Source organism: Sapajus apella, unplaced genomic scaffold (genome assembly GCF_009761245.1).
Source record: "Sapajus apella isolate SASKATOON/1434 unplaced genomic scaffold, GSC_monkey_1.0 scaffold61, whole genome shotgun sequence".
NCBI classification, from domain to species: Eukaryota; Metazoa; Chordata; class Mammalia; order Primates; family Cebidae; genus Sapajus; species Sapajus apella.
Genome location: NW_022437001.1, coordinates 174365 through 197013, shown reverse-complemented (window position 1 = coordinate 197013; position 22649 = coordinate 174365). Strand labels below are relative to the sequence as shown.

The following is a 22649-nucleotide window of genomic DNA, read 5'->3' as shown; positions in this document are numbered from 1 at the left end:
AATTTCTTAATTATGTTGATGTTCTTTATTTTTTGGTATTTTTTAGAAAGGCTGATACTGGTTGTTCCTTTCTATTTATAGTGGTTCTTTCAGAAGCTCTTGTAAAGCAGGCCTGGTGGTTATGAAATCTCTGAGTGCTTGCTTGTTCACAAAAGATTTTATTTTTCCTTCGCTTATGAAGCTTAGTTTGGCTGGACGTAAAATTCTGGGTTGAAAGTTCTTTTCTTTAAGGATGTTGAATATTGGCCCCTACTCTCTTCTGTCTTGTAGGGTTTCTGCTGAGAGATCTGCTGTGAGTCTGATAGGCTTCCCTTTATGGGTAACCTGACCTTTCTCTCTGGCTGCCTTTAGTATTTTCTCTTTCATTTCAACCCTGGTGAATCTGGCAATTATGTGCCTTGAGGTTGGTCTTCTTGAGGAATATCGTTGTGGTGTTCTCTGTATTACCTGGAGTTGAATATTGTCCTGCCTTGCTAGGTTGGGAAAGTTTTCCTGAATAATATCCTGAAGCGTATTTTCCAGCTTGGATTGATTCTCTTCATGACATTCAGGTACGCCTATCAAACGTAGATTAGGTCTTTTCACATAGTCCCATATTTCTTGGAGACTTTGCTCGTTCTTTTTTACCCTTTTTTCTCTAATCTTGTCTTTTTGTTTTATTTCATGAAGTTGGTCTTCGACCTCTGATATCTTTTCTTCTGCTTGATCAATTCGGCTGTTAAAACTTGTGCATAGTTCGCGAAGTTCTCCTGTTGTGTTTTTCAGCTCCATTAATTCATTTATATTCCTCTCTAAGTTGTGTGTTATTGTTAACATTTCGTCAAACCTTTTTTCAAAGTTCTTAGTTTCTTTGCATTGGGTTAGAACAAGTTCTTTTAATTCCCAGAAGTTTCTTATCCACTTTTTAAAGCCTGCTTCTGCTAATGGAACACAGTCTTTCTCCATCAGGCCTTGTCCTGTTGCTGATTAGGAACTGTGATCCCCTGTAGAGGGAGAGGCTTTCTGAGTTTGGGTATTCTCAGCCTTTTTAATTACCATCTTTATAGTTGGGTTTCTGAATGGACGTCCAACTTGTTGATTTCTGGCGCTAAAATCTGAGCAACCCACTGCGCCGGCCAAAACAGCGGCTTTAAGATTGATGGTGCTTTTCTGACTCTGCACCAAGAACCGCTGCACCAAGGCAGCGGCAAAACCGCCTCACCAGCCTGAAGAGTCGCACTGGCAAGAGTGGGTCTCCTCCGCTGGGAATCTCCTGGTGCGTGAGCAACAAAAATTAATCTGAAAGTGTGGCGTCCTCTCGTTCTCTGCGCTTTCAGTGGGAGCTACAATCCCGAGCTGCTAGTGATCAGCCATCTTGGATCTCTCTCTCCTGTGTCCATGTATTCTCATTGTTCAACACCCACCTATGAATGAGAACATGCAGTGTTTGATTTTCTGTTCTTGTGTCAGTTTGCTGAGAATGATGGTTTCCAGATTCATCCATGTCTCTACAAAGGACGTGAACTCATCTTTTTTTATGGCTGCATAGTATTCCATGGTGTATATGTGCCACATTTTCCTTACCCAGTCTATCATTGATGGGCATTTGGGTTGGTTCCAAGTCTTTGCTATTGTAAACGGTGCCACAGTGAACATATGTGTGCATGTGTCTTTATAATAGAATGATTTATAATCCTTTGGTTATATACCCAGTAATGGGATTGCTGGGTCAAATGAAATTTCTATTTCTAGGTCCTTGAGAAATCGCCACACTGTCTTCCACAATGGTTGAACTAATTTACACTCCCACCAACAGTGTCAAAGTGTTCCTATGTCTCCACATCCTCTCCAGCATCCACTGTCTCCAGATTTTTTAATGATTGCCATTCTAACTGGCATGACATGGTATCTCAATGTGGTTTTGATTTGCATTTCTCTAATGACCAGTGATGATGAGCGTTTTTTCATATGTTTGTTGGCCTCATATATGTCTTCTTTTGAAAAGTGTCTGTTCATATCCTTTGCCCACTTTTGAATAGGTTTGTTATTTTTTTTCTTGTAAATCTGTTTTAGTTCTTTGTAGATTCTGGATATTAGCCCTTTGTTAGATGGGTAGATTGCACATTTTCTTGGTTGCCGGTTCACTCTAATGATTGTTTCTTTTGCTGTGCAGAAGCTCTGGAGTTTAATTAGATCCCATTTGTCTATTTTGGCTTTTGTTGCCAATGCTTTTGGTCATGAAGTCCTTGCCTATGCCTATGTCCTGAATGGTTTTGCCTAGGTTTTCTTCTAGGGTTTCTATGGCCTTAGGTCTTATGTTTAAGTCTTTAATCCATCTGGAGTTAATTTTAGTGTAAGGTGTCAGGAAGGGGTCCAGTTTCTGCTTTCTGTGCATGGCTAGCCAGTTTTCCCAACGCCATTTAGTAAACAGGGAATCCTTTCCCCATTGATTGTTTTTGTCAGGTTTGTCAAAGATCAGATAGGTGTAGATGTGTGGCGTTACCTCTGAGGCCTCTGTTCTGTTCCATTGGTCTGTATCTCTGTTTTGGTACCAATACCATGGTGTTTTGGTTACTGTAGCCTTGTAGTGTAGTTTGAAGTCAGGTAGCATGATGCCTCCAGCTTTGTTCATTTTGCTGAGAATTGACTTGGCTATGTGGGCTCTCTTTTGGTTCCATATGAGGTTTAAGGTGTTTTTTTCCAGTTCTGTGAAGAGGGTCATTGGTAGCTTGATGGGGATAGTGTTGAATCTGTAAATTACTTTGGTCACTATGGCCATTTTCACAATATTGATTCTTTCTAACCATGAGCATGGAATGTTTTTCCATCTGTTTGTGTCCTCTCATATTTCATTGAGCAGTGGTTTGTAGTTCCCCTTGAAGAGGTCCTTTACATCCTTTGTTAATTGTATTCCTAGGTATTTTATTCTCTTTGTAGCAACTGTGAATGGCAGTTCATTCTTGATTTGGCTCTCTTTTAGTCTATTATTGGTGTATAGGAATGCTTGTGATTTCTGCACATTGATCTTGTATCCTGAGACTTTGCTGAAGTTGATTATCAGTTTAAGGAGATTTTGGGCTGAGATGATGGGGTCTTCTAAATATGCAATCATGTCGTCTGCAACTAGAGACAATTTTACTTCCTCCTTTCCTAATTGAATACCCTTTATTTCTTTTCCTTGCCTGATTGCTCTGGCTAGAACTTCCAATACTGTATTGAATAGGAGTGGTGAAAGAGGGCATCCTTGTCTAGTGCTAGATTTCAAAAGGAATACTTTCCAGTTTTTGCCCATTCAGTATGATGTTGGCTGTTGGTTTGTCGTAAATAGCTTTTATTATTTTGAGATACATTCTGTTGATACCTAGTTTATTGAGAGTTTTTAGCCTAAAGCGCTGTTGAATTTTGTCAGAGGCCTTTTTTGCATCTATTGAGATAATCATGTGGTTTTTGTCTTTGGTTCTGTTTATGTGGTGGATTACATTTATAGACTTGCGTATGTTGAACCAGCCTTGCATCCCCTGGTTGAAGCCTACTTGATCATGATGGATAAGCTTTTTAATGTGCTGTTGCAATTGGCTTGCCAGTATTTTACTGAAGATTTTTGCATCTGTGTTCATCATGGATATTGGCCTGAAGTTTGCTTTTCTTGTTGAGTCTCTGCTGGCTTTTGGTATCAGGATGATGTTTGCCTCATAAAATTATTTGGGAAGGATTCCCTCTTTTTGGATTGTTTGGAATAGTTTCAGAGGGAGTGGTACCAACTCCTTTTTGTATGTCTGGTAGAATTCGGCTGTGAATCCATCTGGACCTGGGCTTTTTTTTGGTTGGTAAGCTATTAATTGCTGCCTCAACTTCAGCCCTTGTTATTGGTCTAGTCAGGGTTTTGACTTCTTCCTGGTTTAGGCTTGGGAGGGTGCAAGTGTCCAGGAATTTATCCATTTCTTCCAGCTCTACTGGTTTGTGTGCATAGAGTTGTTTGTACTGATCTCTGATGGTAGTTTGTATTTCTGTGGAATCTGTGGTGATATCCCCTTTATTGCTTTTTATTGCATCTATTTGATTCTTCTCCCTTTTCTTTTTTATTAATCAGGCTAACAGTCTGTCTATTTTGTTGATCTTTTCAAAAAACCAGATCCTGGATTTATTAATTTTTTGAAGGTTTTTTTGTGTCTCTGTCTCCTTCAGTTCTGCTCTGATCTTAGTTATTTCTTGTCTTCTGCTAGCTTTTGAGGTTTTTTTAATCTTACTCCTCTAGCTCTTTCAGTTTTGATGATAGGGTGCCAATTTTAGATCTTTCCTTGCTTCTCATGTGGGCATTCATTGCTGTAAATTTTCCTCTAGACACTGTTTTAAATGTGTCCCAGAGATTCTGGTACATTGTCTCTTTGTTCTCGTTAGTTTCAAAGAACATCTTTATTTCTGCCTTCATTTCATTGTTTATCCAATCAACATTCAACAGCCAGTTGTTTAGTTTCCATGAAGTTATGCAGTTCTGAATGAGTTTCTTAATCCTGACTTCTAACTTGATGGCACTGTGGTCTGAGAGACTGTTATGATTTCCATTCTTTGCATTTGCTGAGGAGTGATTTACTTCCGATTATGTGGTCAATTTTAGAGTAGGTGTGATGTGGTGCTGAGAAGAATGTATATTCTGTGGATTTGGGGTGGAGAGTTCTGTAGTGTCTAGTAGGTAGATCAGTTGAGCCCAGGAGTTTGAGACCAGCCTAGGCAACATAGCAAAACCCTATCTCTACTAAAAATACAAAAAATTACCTGGGCATGCTGGTACATGCCTGTAATCCCAGCTTCTTGGTAGGCTGAGACATGAGAATCACCTGAACCTCGGGGGCGGAAGTTGCAGTGAGCCGAGATCGGACCACTGCACGCACTTCATCTAACCTGGGTGACAGAGCAAGACTCCATCTCAGAAAAACACACACACACACACAAATATATATATGTATGTTTCTGTATTATTTCTGGGGCAGAATACAATAACAATATAATACCATGCTGTCTGGGCAAAAGTAAAGAACTCAGTAATATCTCTTCCTCTTTCCCCCCCTCCTTTCATTCCTTCCTCTTTCTTCTTTCTTTCTTTCATTCCTCATTCATACACACATATATACAAGTCATTTAAGGGGGAAGACAGAAGTAAAAGAGCATTTGACAGCAATAAGAGAGTAGTATTTTAGCGTTCTTATTATTCCTGTATTAACAGCCTATATTAGTCTTAGTGCCAAAATCTCTGTTTTAAGTAATTTACCCAAACGTTCTAAACTTGCAAAATAATTATGTGAGCGAGTTCTTATGGCAGTATATAAGTTTGCTAGATAAGTCTGAAAATGTCCTTTGATTAGTAATCATTATTAGACACGTCTGGTGAATTTACTTTCTGAGTCCTGATCAATTAAGGGAGCTGACAGTTTTCAGTTTGTTAGGCTAGCTTGTTTGAATCCAAAAAATGGTATATGCCATATGCTCTAGCATTTATATTTCGTTTTGTTTTTTCTTTCTAAACAAAATACATCTTCCACTTTTAGTGTACTCGACAAATTATCTCTGAGAAGCTAGGCCGTGGCTCAAGAACTGTGGACCTTGAACTTGAAGCTCAAATTGATATATTAAGGGATAACAAGAAAAAATATGAAAATATTTTAAAACTGGCTCAAACATTGTCGACCCAGCTTTTCCAGATGGTACATACCCAAAGGCAACTTGGAGATGCATTTGCTGACCTGAGTTTGAAGTCACTAGAACTTCATGTAAGATTATTTTAAATAAGTATTAAGGATGGGAGAAAATGATAATAGAAGTATTCTAAGAAGTAATTTGTTATATTTGTGATTTTCTGATCTTAATGAAAATGGAATTCCCAGGTTTTCTTTAAATATATTTTATGGCTGGGCACGGTAGCTCACACCTGTAATCCCAGCACTTTGGGAGGCCAAAGCAGGCAGATCACGAGCTCAAGAGATTGAGACCATCCTGGCCAACATGGTGAAACCCCGTCTCTACTAAAAAATACAAAAAAATTAGCTGGGTGTGGTGGCGCATGCCTGTAGTCCCAGCTAGTTGGGAGGCTGAGGCAGGAGAATTGCTTGAACCCAGGAGGCGGAGGTTGCAGTGAGCCGAGATTGTGCCACTGCACTCCAGCCTGGCGCCTGGTGTCAGAGTGAGACTCTGTCTCAAAAAAAAAAAGAGAGATTTTATATCACTTTAGGAAGGTCCAACTGACTTCTGTTAACTTTACTTTTTATGAATTATTGTATTTATGTAAACCTTTCATATTTTTCTGTTTGTTAATTTTTTATTTTGTCTTTTACTTCTTAATGAATATCAATGGTTACTGTTGTAATATGTTGTGTTAACTTTTTCAAAAAGTTGTAAAAAATTTTTTTCTGTATTATTCAATTTCCAGTAACATTATATAGACTTCAGTGTGTAACTTGGTTTGTGGAAATTTGATGCCAAAAATATTAAGCTGTCCTGTCTTTCATTTTAGTTTTTTTATACATTGATTGATAATCTTTTTATGTAGTCCTTTATTTGCCAATATTTGCAAATCAGAGTCTATAATATTTTGAAGACTTGAGTCCAGAGTGGAGTTACATGGACATCTCTTAAGTGGAAAATGCTTTTAGCATAATAAAGATAATTTTACTTTCCTGCTATTGGCTGAATTTTTGAATACTTTGTCTCCCAAGAAATATAATTACAGCTATTGCACTAGCATTAAATTTGTATCTTCTAAGATTCTAATTAATTTAATATTACATTATTTGTTTCAACTGAAATTGAAAAGTGTTTTATAACAAACTGGATAATTATCAAATTAAATGATACATCTTATGTGATCAATTTTTTTATTTGGTTAGATGCATTCCTGATTAATCTGTCAGTTAGTAAAACTTGGTCTGGAAAGCTTTTACTGCTAAACATACAGAGCTGGAGCTGGTTCTTGCCATATCTGAAGGAGTCATGTGTAATGTTTACTGCACCAAGATGCAGTTTGTTCAAAAAGAATGAACTAAATCTGGTGTTGAGTGATCCTTCCTCAGTTGTGTACCTAGAGAAACCTGAGCTGGGAGTCAACTGGTCACCAAGTTTACAAAGAAATGTGTGTTGTTAATATTTATACTTTGAGGAGATTCAGTCAAAACACAGAAAATTTATACTTTGTTTTATGTCTGAAAGTTTTAACCAATTATTACCTAATTTGGCTATGATAGTTACAGTTTCTCTGATGAATAATCTGCTATATTTTTCTTTCTAACATCTGTGCTTATAGCATAATAGAAACAAAATATAGAAATGAAAATATTCTTTCTACTACAAAGTAACTTATAAAAATTATTTAGCTTTTAGCTATGTATCTGAGCTGATGACAGTTTTGGTTTATTAGACTTTTTCAGTAATTTTATATCTAGCTGTGATTTAAATTTTTTTTAATTTAAAGATTTATATTTTAAATTCTATGTAAAATTATATCTTAAAAATCTATAATTTTAAAGATTTATATAGCTAACTGTGATTTAAATTCTTTTAAAGATTGAAAGAAAAAGTAAAACTGCTACAGCTAGATCTCTAAATCACATATTTTCCCATTAGTGGTATGCTTGAGATTTTTAAGTCACTAATTTATTACTGGATGAATTAAGGCAACTTCTTTGTTTTAGGAAGAATTTGGCTATAATGCAGATACCCAGAAGCTGCTGGCTAAAAATGGAGAGACTCTTCTTGGGGCCATTAATTTTTTCATTGCTAGTGTGAACACTTTGGTGAATAAAACAATTGAAGATACATTAATGACTGTGAAACAGTATGAAAGTGCCAGGTAAGTATATTGTCTGTTTTATAGATGGCATGCAATTCTGTTAAGTTTTTGGCTACAAACAACAGAAACCAACCCTCGCCAATTTAGGCAGGAAAAAAATGTACTGGAAAGTTATAGTATACCTCCACAGAACTGGCAGAAAGGGAGAGGACAGGATTCTAGAAACAACCAAGAACCAAGGCCAAGTTAAGCCTCAGAAGAATCTAATTAGGACCCTTATGCTATGGCAGTACTTGATGCTGCCACAGCTACCATAAATCATTTCCTAAAGGCCCGTAAATACTTGCTGCATGCCTTGAGATTAGAGCCCTGGTCAGGTGCCCAAACCCTGCCTTCTAATGAATAGAGAAATGAAAGATTTTCCAACTCTGGCTTCTTTAGAAGAGGACAGGGCCCTATCTTCTACCAGGTAGGTACTACATAGTTCTCTATAATATGGCCTAAATTTACCTTTCATCCTCATTTTCATTGCTTCCACAATAGCCAGACTCACACTTTCAGTTTCTATTGAATAAGTAAGCTAATTTTGCCTCTGTCATTTTTGTTAGGATACCAGCCATCTTCCATTTATCCAGATTATAACAAGCCTTCAAACCCTTTCAAATTTTACCTTTTATATAAATTAAGTATTTGACTTATATTTTGATAGCTGTTTATAATGCAGTGTTTTTATACATCCTATTTTAATGGGTTTTTATACATCCATATTCATATATATATGTATATATAAAATTTCCCTATCTCATAACTATCTGGTTAAATGGTGAACAAAATATATATTAATAAATACTTTGAAAGGCCTAAAATGTGGCAGACTTATAATAGCCTTTTTCATCTTTTGATTCCAGGCCCAATTTTTTCCCCATGTGCCCTACTAACTTTTATTTAAATATCATTCTAGTCCCTTTTGAGATTTTTTTTCTTTTGAACACCCAAAATTCTGATTTTTCATTACACTTTTTATAGCATAGTTGAAGATCAACTTTACCTTTTAGAAGGATGACTTTACCCTTTGGCCTCTTATCCTAGTTTAATGGTATGAGAAATGCCTGTAAAAACTCCAAACTCATCTAGTCTTTTTGCAATTGAGTGCTCATTAAATATATATTTTCTTACACTTCAATTAAGTAAAAGTCCAAATCATTTGGAAAAGCTAATTTTTGATGTTTTCACAGGAAGAGATGCTTCTGTCCCATCCCATGTTTATTTTGTCATTTTCCATTTAGTATTAATATGTGAGATTCTAAATGCCTTGAAAATGAAGGTCAAACAGCCGTGGTTGTATGGAGGGGTAAGAGTGAGGATTGCTGTTAGTAAGATAGTCTTCCATGGAAATCTTTTCAATAGCATTCTCAGTAGTTGGTTTTTCAGTCTTGATGTAAATCTTTTCATGGAAATTGTATTTTTCAAAGGGTTCATTATGTATATGAATTTAAAAATTCATTTGTATGTTTTATTGGATTATTTTCTAAATTTGTTCCTTATTCCTAATGCCATAATTTGTTCATAATTATGTACAAATAATTATGTACATAATTATGTACTCTCTCTTTTATCTCTAATCATTTTAAATATTCTTATTTTCCAGTCTTTCTAATTGTTGTAACATTTATGGGTTTTAAAGATGAATATTGTTTTCTTCCAAAAGTACCCCCACAACTCCTAGTTAAGAACTTTGTGGATCTAGATTGTTTCTCTACTTTGGAATTGCCTACCTATCTTGAAATATGTTTTAGTTAATAATAATCTCTTTCTCTTCAGCTCTTATTTCTAAACATTTTATAATTAATTTGTAGAGGAAAAAAATAACACTCTAGAAGCTAAATGGTTTGCTCACTTCTAGTCAATTTCAAAGCCAACATGAGAACCCATTGTTTCCCTATGGTTCACATTTTATCAGTAGGCCTTATACCTGAGTATTAGTGCCCTAAGTATAATGTGATATAAGATGTCAGTTTATAAAATACACTATATACGTTCATTTGGAACTTTTGAACAAAATTATAAATCAAGTTACATGTTCTTGGTAGCTGGTTTCTTAAAGCCCTCACACAGCTTCTGTGTATACTTTGAAAAACAACAACAGTAATGACCTCATCCCATAATTTATCCTTTTTTATTCAAATTACAAAATACGATCTTATTCATTAAGCTTAGCTTGGGGTTTGACTTTTCTGTTGCATATGAAGTAGCTGCGGAATTAGCCAATTGTTAAAACTAAAACATTGCCTACTGATGGATAATAGTCCAAAAGAAACCAAGGTTAAAAGTTTTTCAGTAGCTGTATTTTCTTCTCTGTCAAAACCAGAATTTGCTGACTTTTAGGGCAAGGGTCATCTATTTGATCAGTACAAAAGTGGTAATTTAGGCAAATGCCCGGGTGGCCTTTTAATGCCCCCTATTATGCATTGTGTACAAGTATTTCCTAGCCCTCTGGTGCTTCATGTATAGAAAATCTTGTAACAGCCCATTCAACACTTCTTCACAGCAGCACCAACAAGGGAGTCAATTGTGGTCAAGACTATTCAGATGTGGACACCTGTTCTCTAGAAGTTTTACATAAGCCATAAAGTAACCGTCACTAACTGTTGATATGGACTCAGTTCAGATGGGCAACCTTGAAGTGAAGTTGCTTTTTGAAAACTTAGTGAGCTTCTCTTCTTGGTGGTAATGAACACTGTTAGAGAAGCTGTTATGGAAAGTTTTACTTTGATATCATCTACAAACTCTGAATGTAAAATTAAGAAATATAAGGTCAGTATTATAACTTTGATTATGTTTAAGTTAATCACTGTTGTTTAGAAATGTGCTCCAGGCTGTTGGAGGATATTTATTCTTAGATCAAATCACCATGTATTACTATTTATTTTAGTTATACGTTTTTCTCCTTTATTTTTTATTGTTTTTAGTGTGTTTGCTTCTAGATACCCCTCTTCTAATTTGGCCACAATAATAAGCATTCTAAAGTTATCAGTTATTACCAGGTGTCCTGCGTGCTTTATCTACATGAAGTTTTTGTGGATTTTTTTTTTTTTTTTTTTTTTTTTTTTGAGACGGAGTTTCACTCTTGTTACCCAGGCTGGAGTGCAATGGCGCGATCTTGGCTCACTGCAACCTCCGCCTCCTGGGTTCAGGCAATTCTCCTGCCTCAGCCTCCTGAGTAGCTGGGATTACAGGCACGTGCCACCATGCCCAGCTGATTTTTTGTAGTTTTAGTAGAGACGGGGTTTCACTGTGTTGACCAGGATGGTCTCGATCTCTTGACCTCGTGCTCCACCCGCCTCGGCCTCCCAAAGTGCTGGGATTACAGGCGTGAGCCACCGCGCCTGGCCTTTTTGTGGATATTTTTATTAACATTCATAGATTGAAAAGCTGGAGCACAAAGAGATGAAATAACTAGCTCAGGACATTAGAGCCAAAAGACAGGGAGGTCATTCAGCTTGGCTTCTGAACCCATGGATTTAACTAACTTGATATTATTGCCAAGTCAGTCTTGCCTCCTAAATCTTTTGTATCCGCCTCCTTAGCTCTACTGCCTTTGTCCTGATTCAGTGACTCATTTCTTATATCGTCTTCTAATAGGTTTCCTTGCTCCTGATTTTTTAATCTTTTACTCTATTCTATCCTCCGTCTCTTACACTACCAGAAGAGTCATCTTTCTATCCTGATACAATCATGTCACTTTTATGTCAGCTCAATGTTCTTCAGTGGCTTCCCATCACCTCTCATACTGGATTAAATTTAAATTCTTTAGCATGGCCTATAGGGCTGTTTAGTTTCAATTCTGCCCACCTGTCTGATGTTAATTTCTTTCATTGTCCTGTTCCAGCTTCAGATTCTGACATACTGAATTACCAAATTGTCATTGTGTCTTATAAATCTATGCCTTTGTCCATGCTGTTCTCTTCAGATTCAGAATATTCTACTGATCTCCCCATCCCAATTCACCCAGCCAGCTTTTAGCATCCTTCAAAATTTAATTATTTTAATTCTGTCTGAGACAACCTTTTCAGGTATCTAATTTAATAATTATTCCTCTTGATTTTCATTATACCTTACCCTCCTTTATGGTCATTTTTATTATCTTACTCTGTTGTAATTATTTACAAGGTTGTCTCCTTCCTCTAGACTGCAAGCTTCTTGAGGATAAATTTATCTGTTCATCTTTATAGCTTTACTTTCCAACACAGTGCCTGGAATGTAGAAAGTGCTCACTTGAGAACTGTTGAATGAATCAGTGTATCAGTGAATGAATGAATGGTTCTCTTTTGACCCTGGAAGAGGCCAATGAAATTAAATCTTAACTCATACTGTTAAATTCAGTACAAGCTAAGAATAAATTAGGACCTGGTTATGTATGCCCTATGCATCAACCCTGCATGACCTGCACATGTACCCCAGAACCTAAAGTAAAATAAAAATAAAAAAAGAATAAATTAGGATCAGTGTGAAAGACTAATGTATTCTTTCTCAAGTCTTATCTACAGTGTAGATTATGTTATTTAAAGTATTGTTAATTCCCAGAATAGAAGATGTGAATTATACTCCTATTATCTCCAAATAAAGAGCTTTAGTTTTAGGGTATAAGCTTTGTGATTCTGATCTTGACTAAATTAGAAGTCACTTTGCTTCTTCTTTGCTGAGTATCAAATAGTTGACACTGCTGGATAAATCACTGTTTAATAAGCCAGGTAGTACTATACTTAGGCGTTGTGATAGAGCTATTATGAGAGCTTATAGGATCATGGAGTGATGACAGTGGTGGGGTAACTATTTGAGTTAATGGGGGGAGAATATTAGAGTGAGGCATCTCACAGAACGCAGGATAGTAAGTGCTCTACAATAGATACTGTTGTTCCATTCTGAATACTGATGTTACAGAAATTCATCCAGAGCTGTGTTGTCAAATACAGTAGCCACACATGTCTGGTAAGCACTTGAAATGTGGCTAGTTTGAATTGAGATGAGATAGAAGTGTAAAATACACAGTGGATTTCAAGGACTCATTACCCACTCTCCAAATGTAAAGTACCTCATGAATAATTTTGTTGTATTGATTACATGCCACAATGATTAATATTTGAGATATATTGGGTCAAATGAAATATATTGATAACACAGGTGAAATTAATTTATTGTAGCTACTCGAAAATGTTAAATTACATGTGTTGCTCACATTATATTTTTGTTGTGTGTTGCTAACCCAGACTTATTTTGAGAACCGTTGATACTTCTACCTCTTTTAGTATGCCATTCTAGAGTCTGCTGTCCTTAACTGCTTTGCCTTATCAGTATTAGGCAATTCACACGTGGTATTTGTTCTGCCCTTGGCTCTTCTGTTGACATTTACTTGTTTTATCTAGTTTTCAGATTTTGGCAATTTTACTTGTCAGTTAATATTATACTTTGGAAGAAATAGTTAATGAGATTAACAAGCAGCTTTCCCCCTGTTCTTATTTGAATAGCTCCTTGTTTTTAAAGAAATAATGATTTCAAAAGCATTAAGTAGAATATGTATGAGAATTTTATGTATTACTGTATAGTATGAAACTGAATATTATAAATTTCCAACCCATCTTTGAATATATTTAACTCCTTTTGTAGTATGCTTCACTTACTCTCTTCTTTCCAGGATTGAATATGATGCATATCGCACTGATTTGGAAGAACTGAATCTTGGACCACGTGATGCAAACACTCTGCCGAAGATTGAGCAGTCACAGCATCTCTTCCAAGCACATAAGGAAAAATATGATAAAATGCGCAATGATGTTTCTATCAAATTAAAATTTCTAGAAGAAAATAAGGTAAATTCTTTACCTTCTGAGGTCTTTCTGTGGACTTTAAAGTCACCTTCAACAGAGGTAGTCAGTTTTTCGGTTTTTTTCAACTCTCTTGTATGACAATTGCAAGAAGGCATTCCATTCATAATCAGTGTTTGAGTTTTTAGAAGTATACAAAATATATTTACCTTTCTTTGATAAAAGTTACAATGCCACTGTCCCAGTCTTCCACATATAACACGTGGCAGAAAGTATTTGACAGACAGCCATTGATCTTTGGATTGGCATTGGTATCAAGTGTTTTAAAAAGTTAAACAGCTCTTCCCTTTTACGGCCATCACCGAAGCGGGAGCAGCCAAAATGAAGTTCAGTCCCTTTGTGACTTCCGACTGAAGCAAGAATTGCAAAAGGCATTTCAATGCACCTTCCCACATTTGCAGGAAGATTATATCCTCCCCTCTTTCCAAAGAGCTGAGACAGAAGTACTACGTGCGATCCATGCCCATCCGAAAGGATGATGAAGTTCAGGTTGTACAAGGACACTATAAAAGTCAGCAGATTGGCAAAGTAGTCCAGGTTTACAGGAAGAAATATGTAATCTACATTGAATGGGTGCAGCGGGAAAAGGCTAATGGCACAACTGTCCACATAGGCATTCACCCCAGCAAGGTGGTTATCACTAAGCTAAACCTGGACAAAGACCGTAAAAAGATCCTTGAACAGAAAGCCAAATCTCGCCAAGCAGGAAAGGAAAAGGGCAAATACAAGGAAGAAACAATTGAGAAGATGCAGGAATAAAGTAATCTTATATACAAGCTTTGATTAAAACTTGAAAAAAAATAGTGATAGATTACGCTTTGAATATGTTGAAGCTTTTCTATTAATGTTAGGTGCAGATTTCAGGAAAATAATTATGACATTCTTCTCAGTAACTGGTAAATGAAAAATAACTAAAAGATCTAGCTTAGGGTTGCAGTTTACATAACCTAGAAGGGAGAAGCCAAGAGATCCATTTTCCACATTTTTTTATTATATGAACACATCTAAGAACTATAGCAATGAGGGCTGAACTGGACCAGCTGTAGGTTTCAGCAGGAAGTGGATTCATTTAATAATAGACTCCTGTGTTTTGGTTTAAGTAAAAGGACAGTTTCTCGTGTTTGACATACCTCTTATTACTTGCATACCCAGTTTTGTATGATTGCAGTTCTGGAAATCAGAGAGCCAGTAGTGAGGTTGGTACAGAATAGGTGTAGCGCAGTCCTGTGAAGATGGGTCTCACCATTGCACATTGGTAGTTTTTTTCTGTGCGTTTCACATACTGTGAGGTCACAACAGGTCTTCAGCTGCACTCTCTTCCAGGTCCCCTCTTAAAATTATTTTTCAGTTCTCTCAAGAAGCAGTAATGTTTATATTCTCCCCCGTAACATCAAAGGGCATTTTATTAAGCTATAATTGACAGTATCTTATTGTTTCTTTAACATTTCCTTAGAAACTCTTATGGCTATAAAACCTATAGAATAATATATTTCTTTGGGATCCACCTAGTCTAGCACTATCACTGACTTTTTTTTTAAGCTGCTGTGGATGAAAATTACTCACCAGAAAACATTATAGTGGCAATAAAGGAAACCTCGGCAGAGTTGTCAGACAAATTGCCTGGCATCATTCAGACAGAGTACATTGTAGCTTTCTGGCATTCATTAACTGAGCCCATAAGATTGCATTCATTTTAGTCATATATATACCGCTTACACTGTTCGATATTTTAATAGATGTGAATATATCAATACTTTGATAATAGATATTGTATATTTTAAGTATAGAAATATTTTTTACATTCCACCCTATCATCACAAAATAATACTAAAAGAGGTATGCTAGAGGAATACACGTTTGATAAGAAAGTAGACTAACATAGTGAAGCCTAAGATTCACATGATTTAAAGGAAGAGAAAAATCAAAAGGTAATTGGAAACCAGATTATACTGAGCCCTGACCACATACAGACTTTGAATTGTGGCCTTGGAAGGGACTTACACTGAGCAGGGAGGGAAGAAGGAGACACCTTCATAGACAGCCAGGTGGTCTCTATAAATTTTAAATGTCAATCAGTTGGATCTTACTTCTAACTTTATCTTGTAGGTACTAAAGAACTTTTAAAGTTGAGAGTAGCAGGAAAAAAAAAAAACCCATCATTTAGAAAGACTTTTCGGTCACCATAATTTAAAGGAAGAAAGAAAGTAGAAGCACATATACTAATGAGGAATCTTTTATAGCCAAATGAAATTATTAAGAGCCTGCGCTAGGGTCTTTGCAATAGCAGCAGGAAGGATGGAGTATGGTGATTGAAAGGCTGCATGATAGGAGTTGGAAAATTAAAATAGGAAGCTGGTGTGGCCTGAAGAGGGGAAAAGTAAAGGATTGGGAATTTTTTCTGTTTGATCCAGGGTTTAGTTTGAGATGATGACAAAATACTCAAGTGGAAACAATTGGTAGGAATTTGATGATGTGTGTTTAGAGTTTGGATGAACAGAATCAGGGCTTCAGATAGAAAGGTTTGGAAGTCATTGCTTTAAGAATAATGTTATTACATTTTCTCTTCTTTTTTACTATTGAATAAAAATAGAAAATTGCTTCTGTTCTCAAGGATTTTATGTTCTTAGATGATGTCTTTGTCTTTTTGGACTGCTGTAACAAAAAACCATAAACGGAGTAGCTTATAAACGAGAGAATTATTTCTTCCATTTTTAGAGTCTGGGAAGTTCACAATGAAAGTACCAGCGTCTGGTGAGGGCCTGCCTTCTGACTCATAGGTGGCTCCTTGCTGTGTCCTCACACTGGAACCGGGAGGGGTCTCTCCCATTCCTTTATTATAAGGACACTTACCGAATTTATGAGGACTCTACCCCCATGGCCTAATCACCTCCCAAAAGTGTTTAGTACCTCCTAATACCATCACATTGTGGGTGTAGATTTCAGCATTTGAATTTGGCAGGGGACACATTCACACTGTGGCAGATAGCATAGATATTCTTTGTTTTGGCTTTCCACAGTTGTCATCAAGCTAAGTTTGAATTTGAACTCAGTAATTGGCTATGTCTAAAGTAAAACCTGTAAAGAAACCTTGGCCTCTGTATCTTTTTTAACTCTTCAAAACGATAAAGAGATATTGTTGGACTGTTGTTTTAAGCAGTAATTGTCATTTAGAAAAAGACAAAGATCCATGAGAGAACTTTTCTTTGTTTTTCTGTTGTCATTGAGCAATGTTTATTCTTATTCTGTTATTTTTAATAGCATTAAAAAGGAAGGAAAAGCAGGTTTTTAGCCTACAAACTGTCTATCATCCCTGTTTGTTTTCTTGGCAATTCAAAATGCCTCAAGTCTAGGTTTTTTGTTGTTTTGTTAAAAGTAGGTGAATTCATACCTCAACATCTCTTTTATGTGTAGTTACCGGGTAAGCTACTTAGCACTTTAATTTGTTTGTGTTTGTCTTTGAGATGAGGAATCTGGGGAGTCTCACTCTTTTGCCCACACTGGAGTGCAGTGATGTGATCTCAGCTCACTGCTGTCCACTGCCTAGGTTCAAGCAATTCTCCTGTCTCAGCCTCCCTGTAGCTGGGATTACAGGTGCTTGCCACCATGCCCAGCTAATTTTTTTTTTTTTTTTTTGTATTTTTAGTAGAGGCAGGTTTCACCATGTTGGCAAGACTGGTCTTGAACTCCTGACCTCAGGTGATCTGCCTGCCTTGGCCTCCCAAAGTGCTGGGATTACAGATGTGAGCCACTGCACCAGGCCCAACTCTTTAATTTGAATAAAACATAGTATACGCTTCCTATTTCTTCCTCCCAACTACTCCCCATCCCCTGCTTTTTTTTCCCAAAGATACTGGATCTCACTATGTGGCCCAGGTTAGATTTGAACTTCTGGGCTCAAGCAATTTTCCCACCTCAGCCTCCCAAGCAGCCTGTACTATAGGCACATGCCACCATATCCAGCTAGTGGTCTTCCTGTTTCTTACCAGGAAGAAATGAAACATCAATGAATGTGCTGTTCTATAATTTGATAATGTCCTAAAGACTACTGCAGTATATACACCTGCTTTTGTAGCTTTTCTCTCTCTCTCTCTCTTTTTTTCTCTCTGTCTCTCTCCCTTTCTCTCTCCCTCTCTCTCTCTGGCTTTCTTTTGGTTCTCATATTGTGGCTTTTGGAATATCTTTTCATAACACTTCTAAAATGAGAAGCTACATAACCAAACAGTGAGAATAGGGCATAAAGTAAAAGCAAATAGTCCTTGAATATGGCACTGAAAGCCAGCCCTGTGACTCTAGTAATAAGCTTTAGCATTTAGTGTTTTAGTTTGTTCTCTCTTAGAACTTTTTTAAATTTTGAGGCAGATGAGGTGTTAGGTTCTTATCTATAAAACTGATGTGTTTATATGTGCTTAGTCTAGCCTTTCTTCTCTCTGGCAAAACAAAGAGGGTAGGTATATAAAATACACACATCTCTGCATATGTGCATGATAAATGCATCTGAGGGTATTTGTCATTTACCCTTAATGAAAAACCTATGTTCTATTTATGGTCTATATTTTCTACCTCTTCACCCGGTGATTTAGTTGTGTTTGCCTTTAACCTAAACAATCCTTATTCATCTCTGATATTCTCTTCTTTGTTTACTAAACCACATTGATTTGTGTACCAGTAAAGACATAGCTCATTAGTCTTCTAATGTTTCTCCTTTCATCAGTATTTCTCCTTTTTGAGACCTTTAAATAATGTAACTTGAGCTGTTATGTGACTTAAGACAGTTTGTTTACCTGTTACTGTTTCTTTCTGTATTTAAAACAAAACATAGGCTACTTTAGTAAAGAGAAGGAATAATAAACATTTCTGGTGCTTTGTAGACTTCGTAAGACTAGATACCATGCTTTATTTTACAGCCCTTATAAAGCCTAGCAATAGTGCAGGTGTATAGTACTCATTCAGCAAGTGCATGTTTGCATTCTTCCCAGAATTAGATATATGCTACAGGGATTGGAAGGAGGTGGAAGTGAATGAAAGTCAACTGTTTTCTGCAGTGTTTACTGTTTACATGGAAAGAGAAGCAAAAAGTTAAAGAAAAATATGCAGATCAATGTAAGCAACTCATGTTTGTGTTTTTAGATAGCTTTTTTTTTTTTTTTTTTTTTTTTTTTGAGACGGAGTTTTCGCTCTTGTTACCCAGGCTGGAGTGCAATGGCGCGATCTCGGCTCACCGCAACCTCCGTCTCCTGGGTTCAGGCAATTCTCCTGCCTCAGCCTCCTGGGTAGCTGGGATTACAGGCACGTGCCACCATGCCCAGCCAATTTTTTTTGTATTTTTAGTAGAGACGGGGTTTCACCATATTGACCAGGATGGTCTCGATCTCTTGACCTTGTGATCCACCCGCCTCGGCCTCCCAAAGTGCTGGGATTACAGGCTTGAGCCACCGCGCCCGGCCTTAGATAGCTTTTTATGTGGCTTGGAACTGTAAAGATGTGGAAAAAATAGTTGAAGGTTAATTTTTTCTTTAAGATGACTATAATTTAACTTGGGAATGATAAAGCTCAAGGGCTATGAATATATCAGGAGTGGGATCTGAATGTATCAAAAGATTCAACAGAGTAGTTTGGAGTGTAAATATAAAAAGTAAGGATTTTATTCTTATTTTAAGAAGTATAAAATATACTCCTGCTTTAAGGTAATGTCAATTAAATTAGCTATAACCATTAAATATAGGCTTGTTTTATTATTATTTTATATTTTAGTGACTTAAAGGATGACAGAGGAGGCAGAAAAAGATGAACCAGACCTGGGATCTATCCTGGACACATATTTGATTAATTCAGTTACTTAATCTAAAAAATTTTTTTCTTAAAATTTATAGTCATTCCTAATCTTAGATTGATATGAAAACTGTTGTTTTCACTAACAGTGTTTCATATACAATCACAAACAATACCATTCCTGTATATTAGGATTTCTTTTCTAATATATTATGTAACACACCTGTAATCCTAGCACTTTGGGAGGCTGAGGTGGGTAGATCCCTTGAGGTCAGGAGTTTGAAACCAGCCTGGACAACACGGCGAAACCCCATCTCTACTAAAAATACAAAAATTAGTTGGATGTGGTAGTGCGTGCCCATAATTCCAGCTACTGCAGAGCCTGAGGCAGGAGAATCACTTGACCCCCAGGAGGCGGAGACTGCAGTGAGCTGAGCTCACGAGAATGCACTCCAGCCTAGGTGACAGAGCAAGACTCCATCTCAAAAAAAAAAGCCGGGCGCGGTGGCTCAAGCCTGTAATCCCAGCACTTTGGGAGGCCGAAGCGGGTGGATCACGAAGTCAAGAGATCGAGACCATCCTGGTCAACATGGTGAAACCCCGTCTCTACTAAAAATACAAAAAATTAGCTGGGCATGGTGGCACGTGCCTGTAATCCCAGCTACTCAGGAGGCTGAGGCTGGAGAATTGCCTGAACCCAGGAGGCGGAGGTTGCGGTGAGCCGAGATCGCGCCATTGCACTCCAGCCTGGGTAACATGAGTGAAACTCCGTCTCAATAAAAAAAAAAAAAAAAAAAAAAAAAAAATAGTGCTCAAAGCCTAGTACTTTTTGGTAAAAATACAGTTTGGGAAAGCTTTGAGGACAGAGGTATTTTTTGCTTACTAAAACTTCTTGAGAGGAAAAAATATAAACCTCAGAATTTAAAAAATGGATACTTGTTGCCAAAGTTTAAGGAGCATGTTAATTAATACCTACTGTGTACAAGCAGATACATTTTTGAACCCTAACTTCTTCTTGTACTTTTAAAATATTCATGCCAGCGACTTAATGTCACCTTTACTTCCAAAGCAAAAACAGTAGTACTTTTGGTATGTGCTCCTAGGGAAAGTGAGTTAAGTTATATAGGTGAAAGAACTACCTGGTTTTAAATTTTTTTTTTTCTTTTTTTTTTTTTTTTTTTCTGGTTTTAAATTTTAAAATAAGCATTTATGGATTTAAGTCTGTAAGTGTAGTAAGCAGAGAGTCCATAGTGCTATGCCCAAAAGAACCTGCCTTTCCACACTGTGCCAAATATTATTACCTACATTTGGATCCTGTGAGTCATTCTCTTATTCATGCAACTTTACTTCCAGACTTAATTTTGGTTGTGACTGGTGCTCTCAAGGGAAGGTACCTTGTCAGTTAAGAGTGGCTGGGGAAGGCTTCCATGAGGGAGTGATATTGAACATTAACATCACTTAATGTTGAGAAAGTAAGAAACTGAGAAGCAGAGAGTATTCCAGGAAAGGATACCAGCATGTGTAACTGCCTTGTGGCAGGAGACAGTGTGGTATGGTGAAAGAATGAATGTAATAGAGCCAGTGTGACCAGAGCATAGAGGGAAGGCTGGAGAGGTAAGTCACGGCCAGACTATGCAGGCCTGATAAAATAAACTTTTCCACATTGAGGAAAAGTTTATTTTGAAATCAGTGGGAAGCCATTGAAATAATTCTTAGCAAATGATGGTCTAAAATATGGAGGACAGACCTCAGTAGGGCCTACGAGTTAAGTATAGTGGCTTAGACAAGAAATGGTAGGAGGTTGGATTAGAGTAGTAATAGTGGAAATGGAGTGAATGGGAGGCTTCAGGAGATATTTAAAAGGTAAAACAAATACATATAAAATAGAGCAGACTGATATATAATTGGCACCTTTGACATTTTATTCCTTTATTCAGCAAATATTGGTGAAGTGCCATTTATTCATTCATTTATGTATGTATTTATTTATTTGAGACAAGGTCTCACTGTGTGGCCCAGGCTGGAGTGCAGTGGTGCTTACTGTAGCCTCGAACTCCTGGCCTTAAATGATCCTCCGATCACAGCCTTCCAAGTAGCTGAGAGTACTGATACATGCCACTGCACTTGGCTGATTTTTTGTTTTTCCTTTTTTTTTTTCTTTTTGAGTTAGAGTTTTGTTCTGTCATCCAGGCTAGAGTACAGTAGTGTGATCAGGGCCCACTGCAGCCTCAACCTCCCAAGCTCAAGTAGTCCTTCCACTTCAGCCTCTAGAGTAGCTGGGATGACAGGCATGTGCCACCATGCCTGGATAATTTTTTTATTTTTTGTAGAGACAGAATCTCACTATGTTGCCCAGGCTATTTTCAAACTCCTGGCCTCAAGCAGTCCTTTTGCCTCAGCCTCCCAAAGAACTAGGATTACAGGTGTGAGCTGCCATACCAGTTCTTGTGGATTGCTTTTTATGTGCCAGTCACTGAGTTAGGTAATAGAGGTATAATAGTCTTACACTCATAGAGGTTATAGTCAAGTAGGCATTAAGCAAACAATTACATATACAAGCTATGGTAAGTGTGATGAAGGGAAAACAGAAATGTTATGTCAGTATACAGGGGACTTGGCCAGGTGTGTTGGGGGACATCATGGAAGGCTTCCCTGAGGCAGTGACATTGGGGCCAAATTCCAAAGAGAGGAATAAAGGTGTGTGATGGGAGGAGATTTAAAATACAAGAAACAGCGTATGTTGATGGTCAGTGAGGCTGGAGCTTAATGGGGACAGGGGAGAATAGCACTGGATGGAGCTAGAAAGGTAGTTTAGGGCCTAAACAAAGATAAAATGACTTAGGTACAAGGTTATTCATTGCAACATCACTTCTTATATTAAAAGATGAGAAGGAACTCAGTGAAAGAACTCAGCAGTAAAGGACTAATTTAATAAACTGGTTTGTTCATACAGTGAAATACTTCGCAGCTGTTTAAAAAAATGAGAATGCTAATAATAGAAAGATCCTCAGGACATACAGTTAAAAGAGCAAAGTACAAAGTAATGTTTATTATGTAGTATCTTTTGTGTTAGAAAAGAAAGAAGAATGTATAATCATATTTTCTTGTATTTGCATAAAGAAAAATTGGAAGGATTAACTAACAAAATCAGTTACCTATAGAGGGAGCAGGGTAAGTGGAAAGAGGAATGAAAATGAAACCTCTCATTGTATACTTTTGGTATCTTTTTAATTTTGAACCAC

At 37.0% G+C, this 22649-nt stretch overlaps 1 protein-coding gene across 5 annotated transcripts in view; it reads left to right on the top strand.

The window, feature by feature from the left end:
- The window catches only part of ARFIP1 (ADP ribosylation factor interacting protein 1), a 120155-nt gene that overhangs the window by 85678 nt on the left and 11828 nt on the right, over positions 1 to 22649 (top strand). For all 5 annotated transcript variants that reach the window (XM_032246399.1, XM_032246396.1, XM_032246400.1 and 2 more), the window contains 3 exons: positions 5523 to 5744; positions 7659 to 7816; positions 13449 to 13623. In XM_032246399.1, the coding sequence (XP_032102290.1) occupies positions 5523 to 5744; positions 7659 to 7816; positions 13449 to 13623 (555 nt within the window). The remainder of the gene's footprint in view (positions 1 to 5522; positions 5745 to 7658; positions 7817 to 13448; positions 13624 to 22649) is intronic.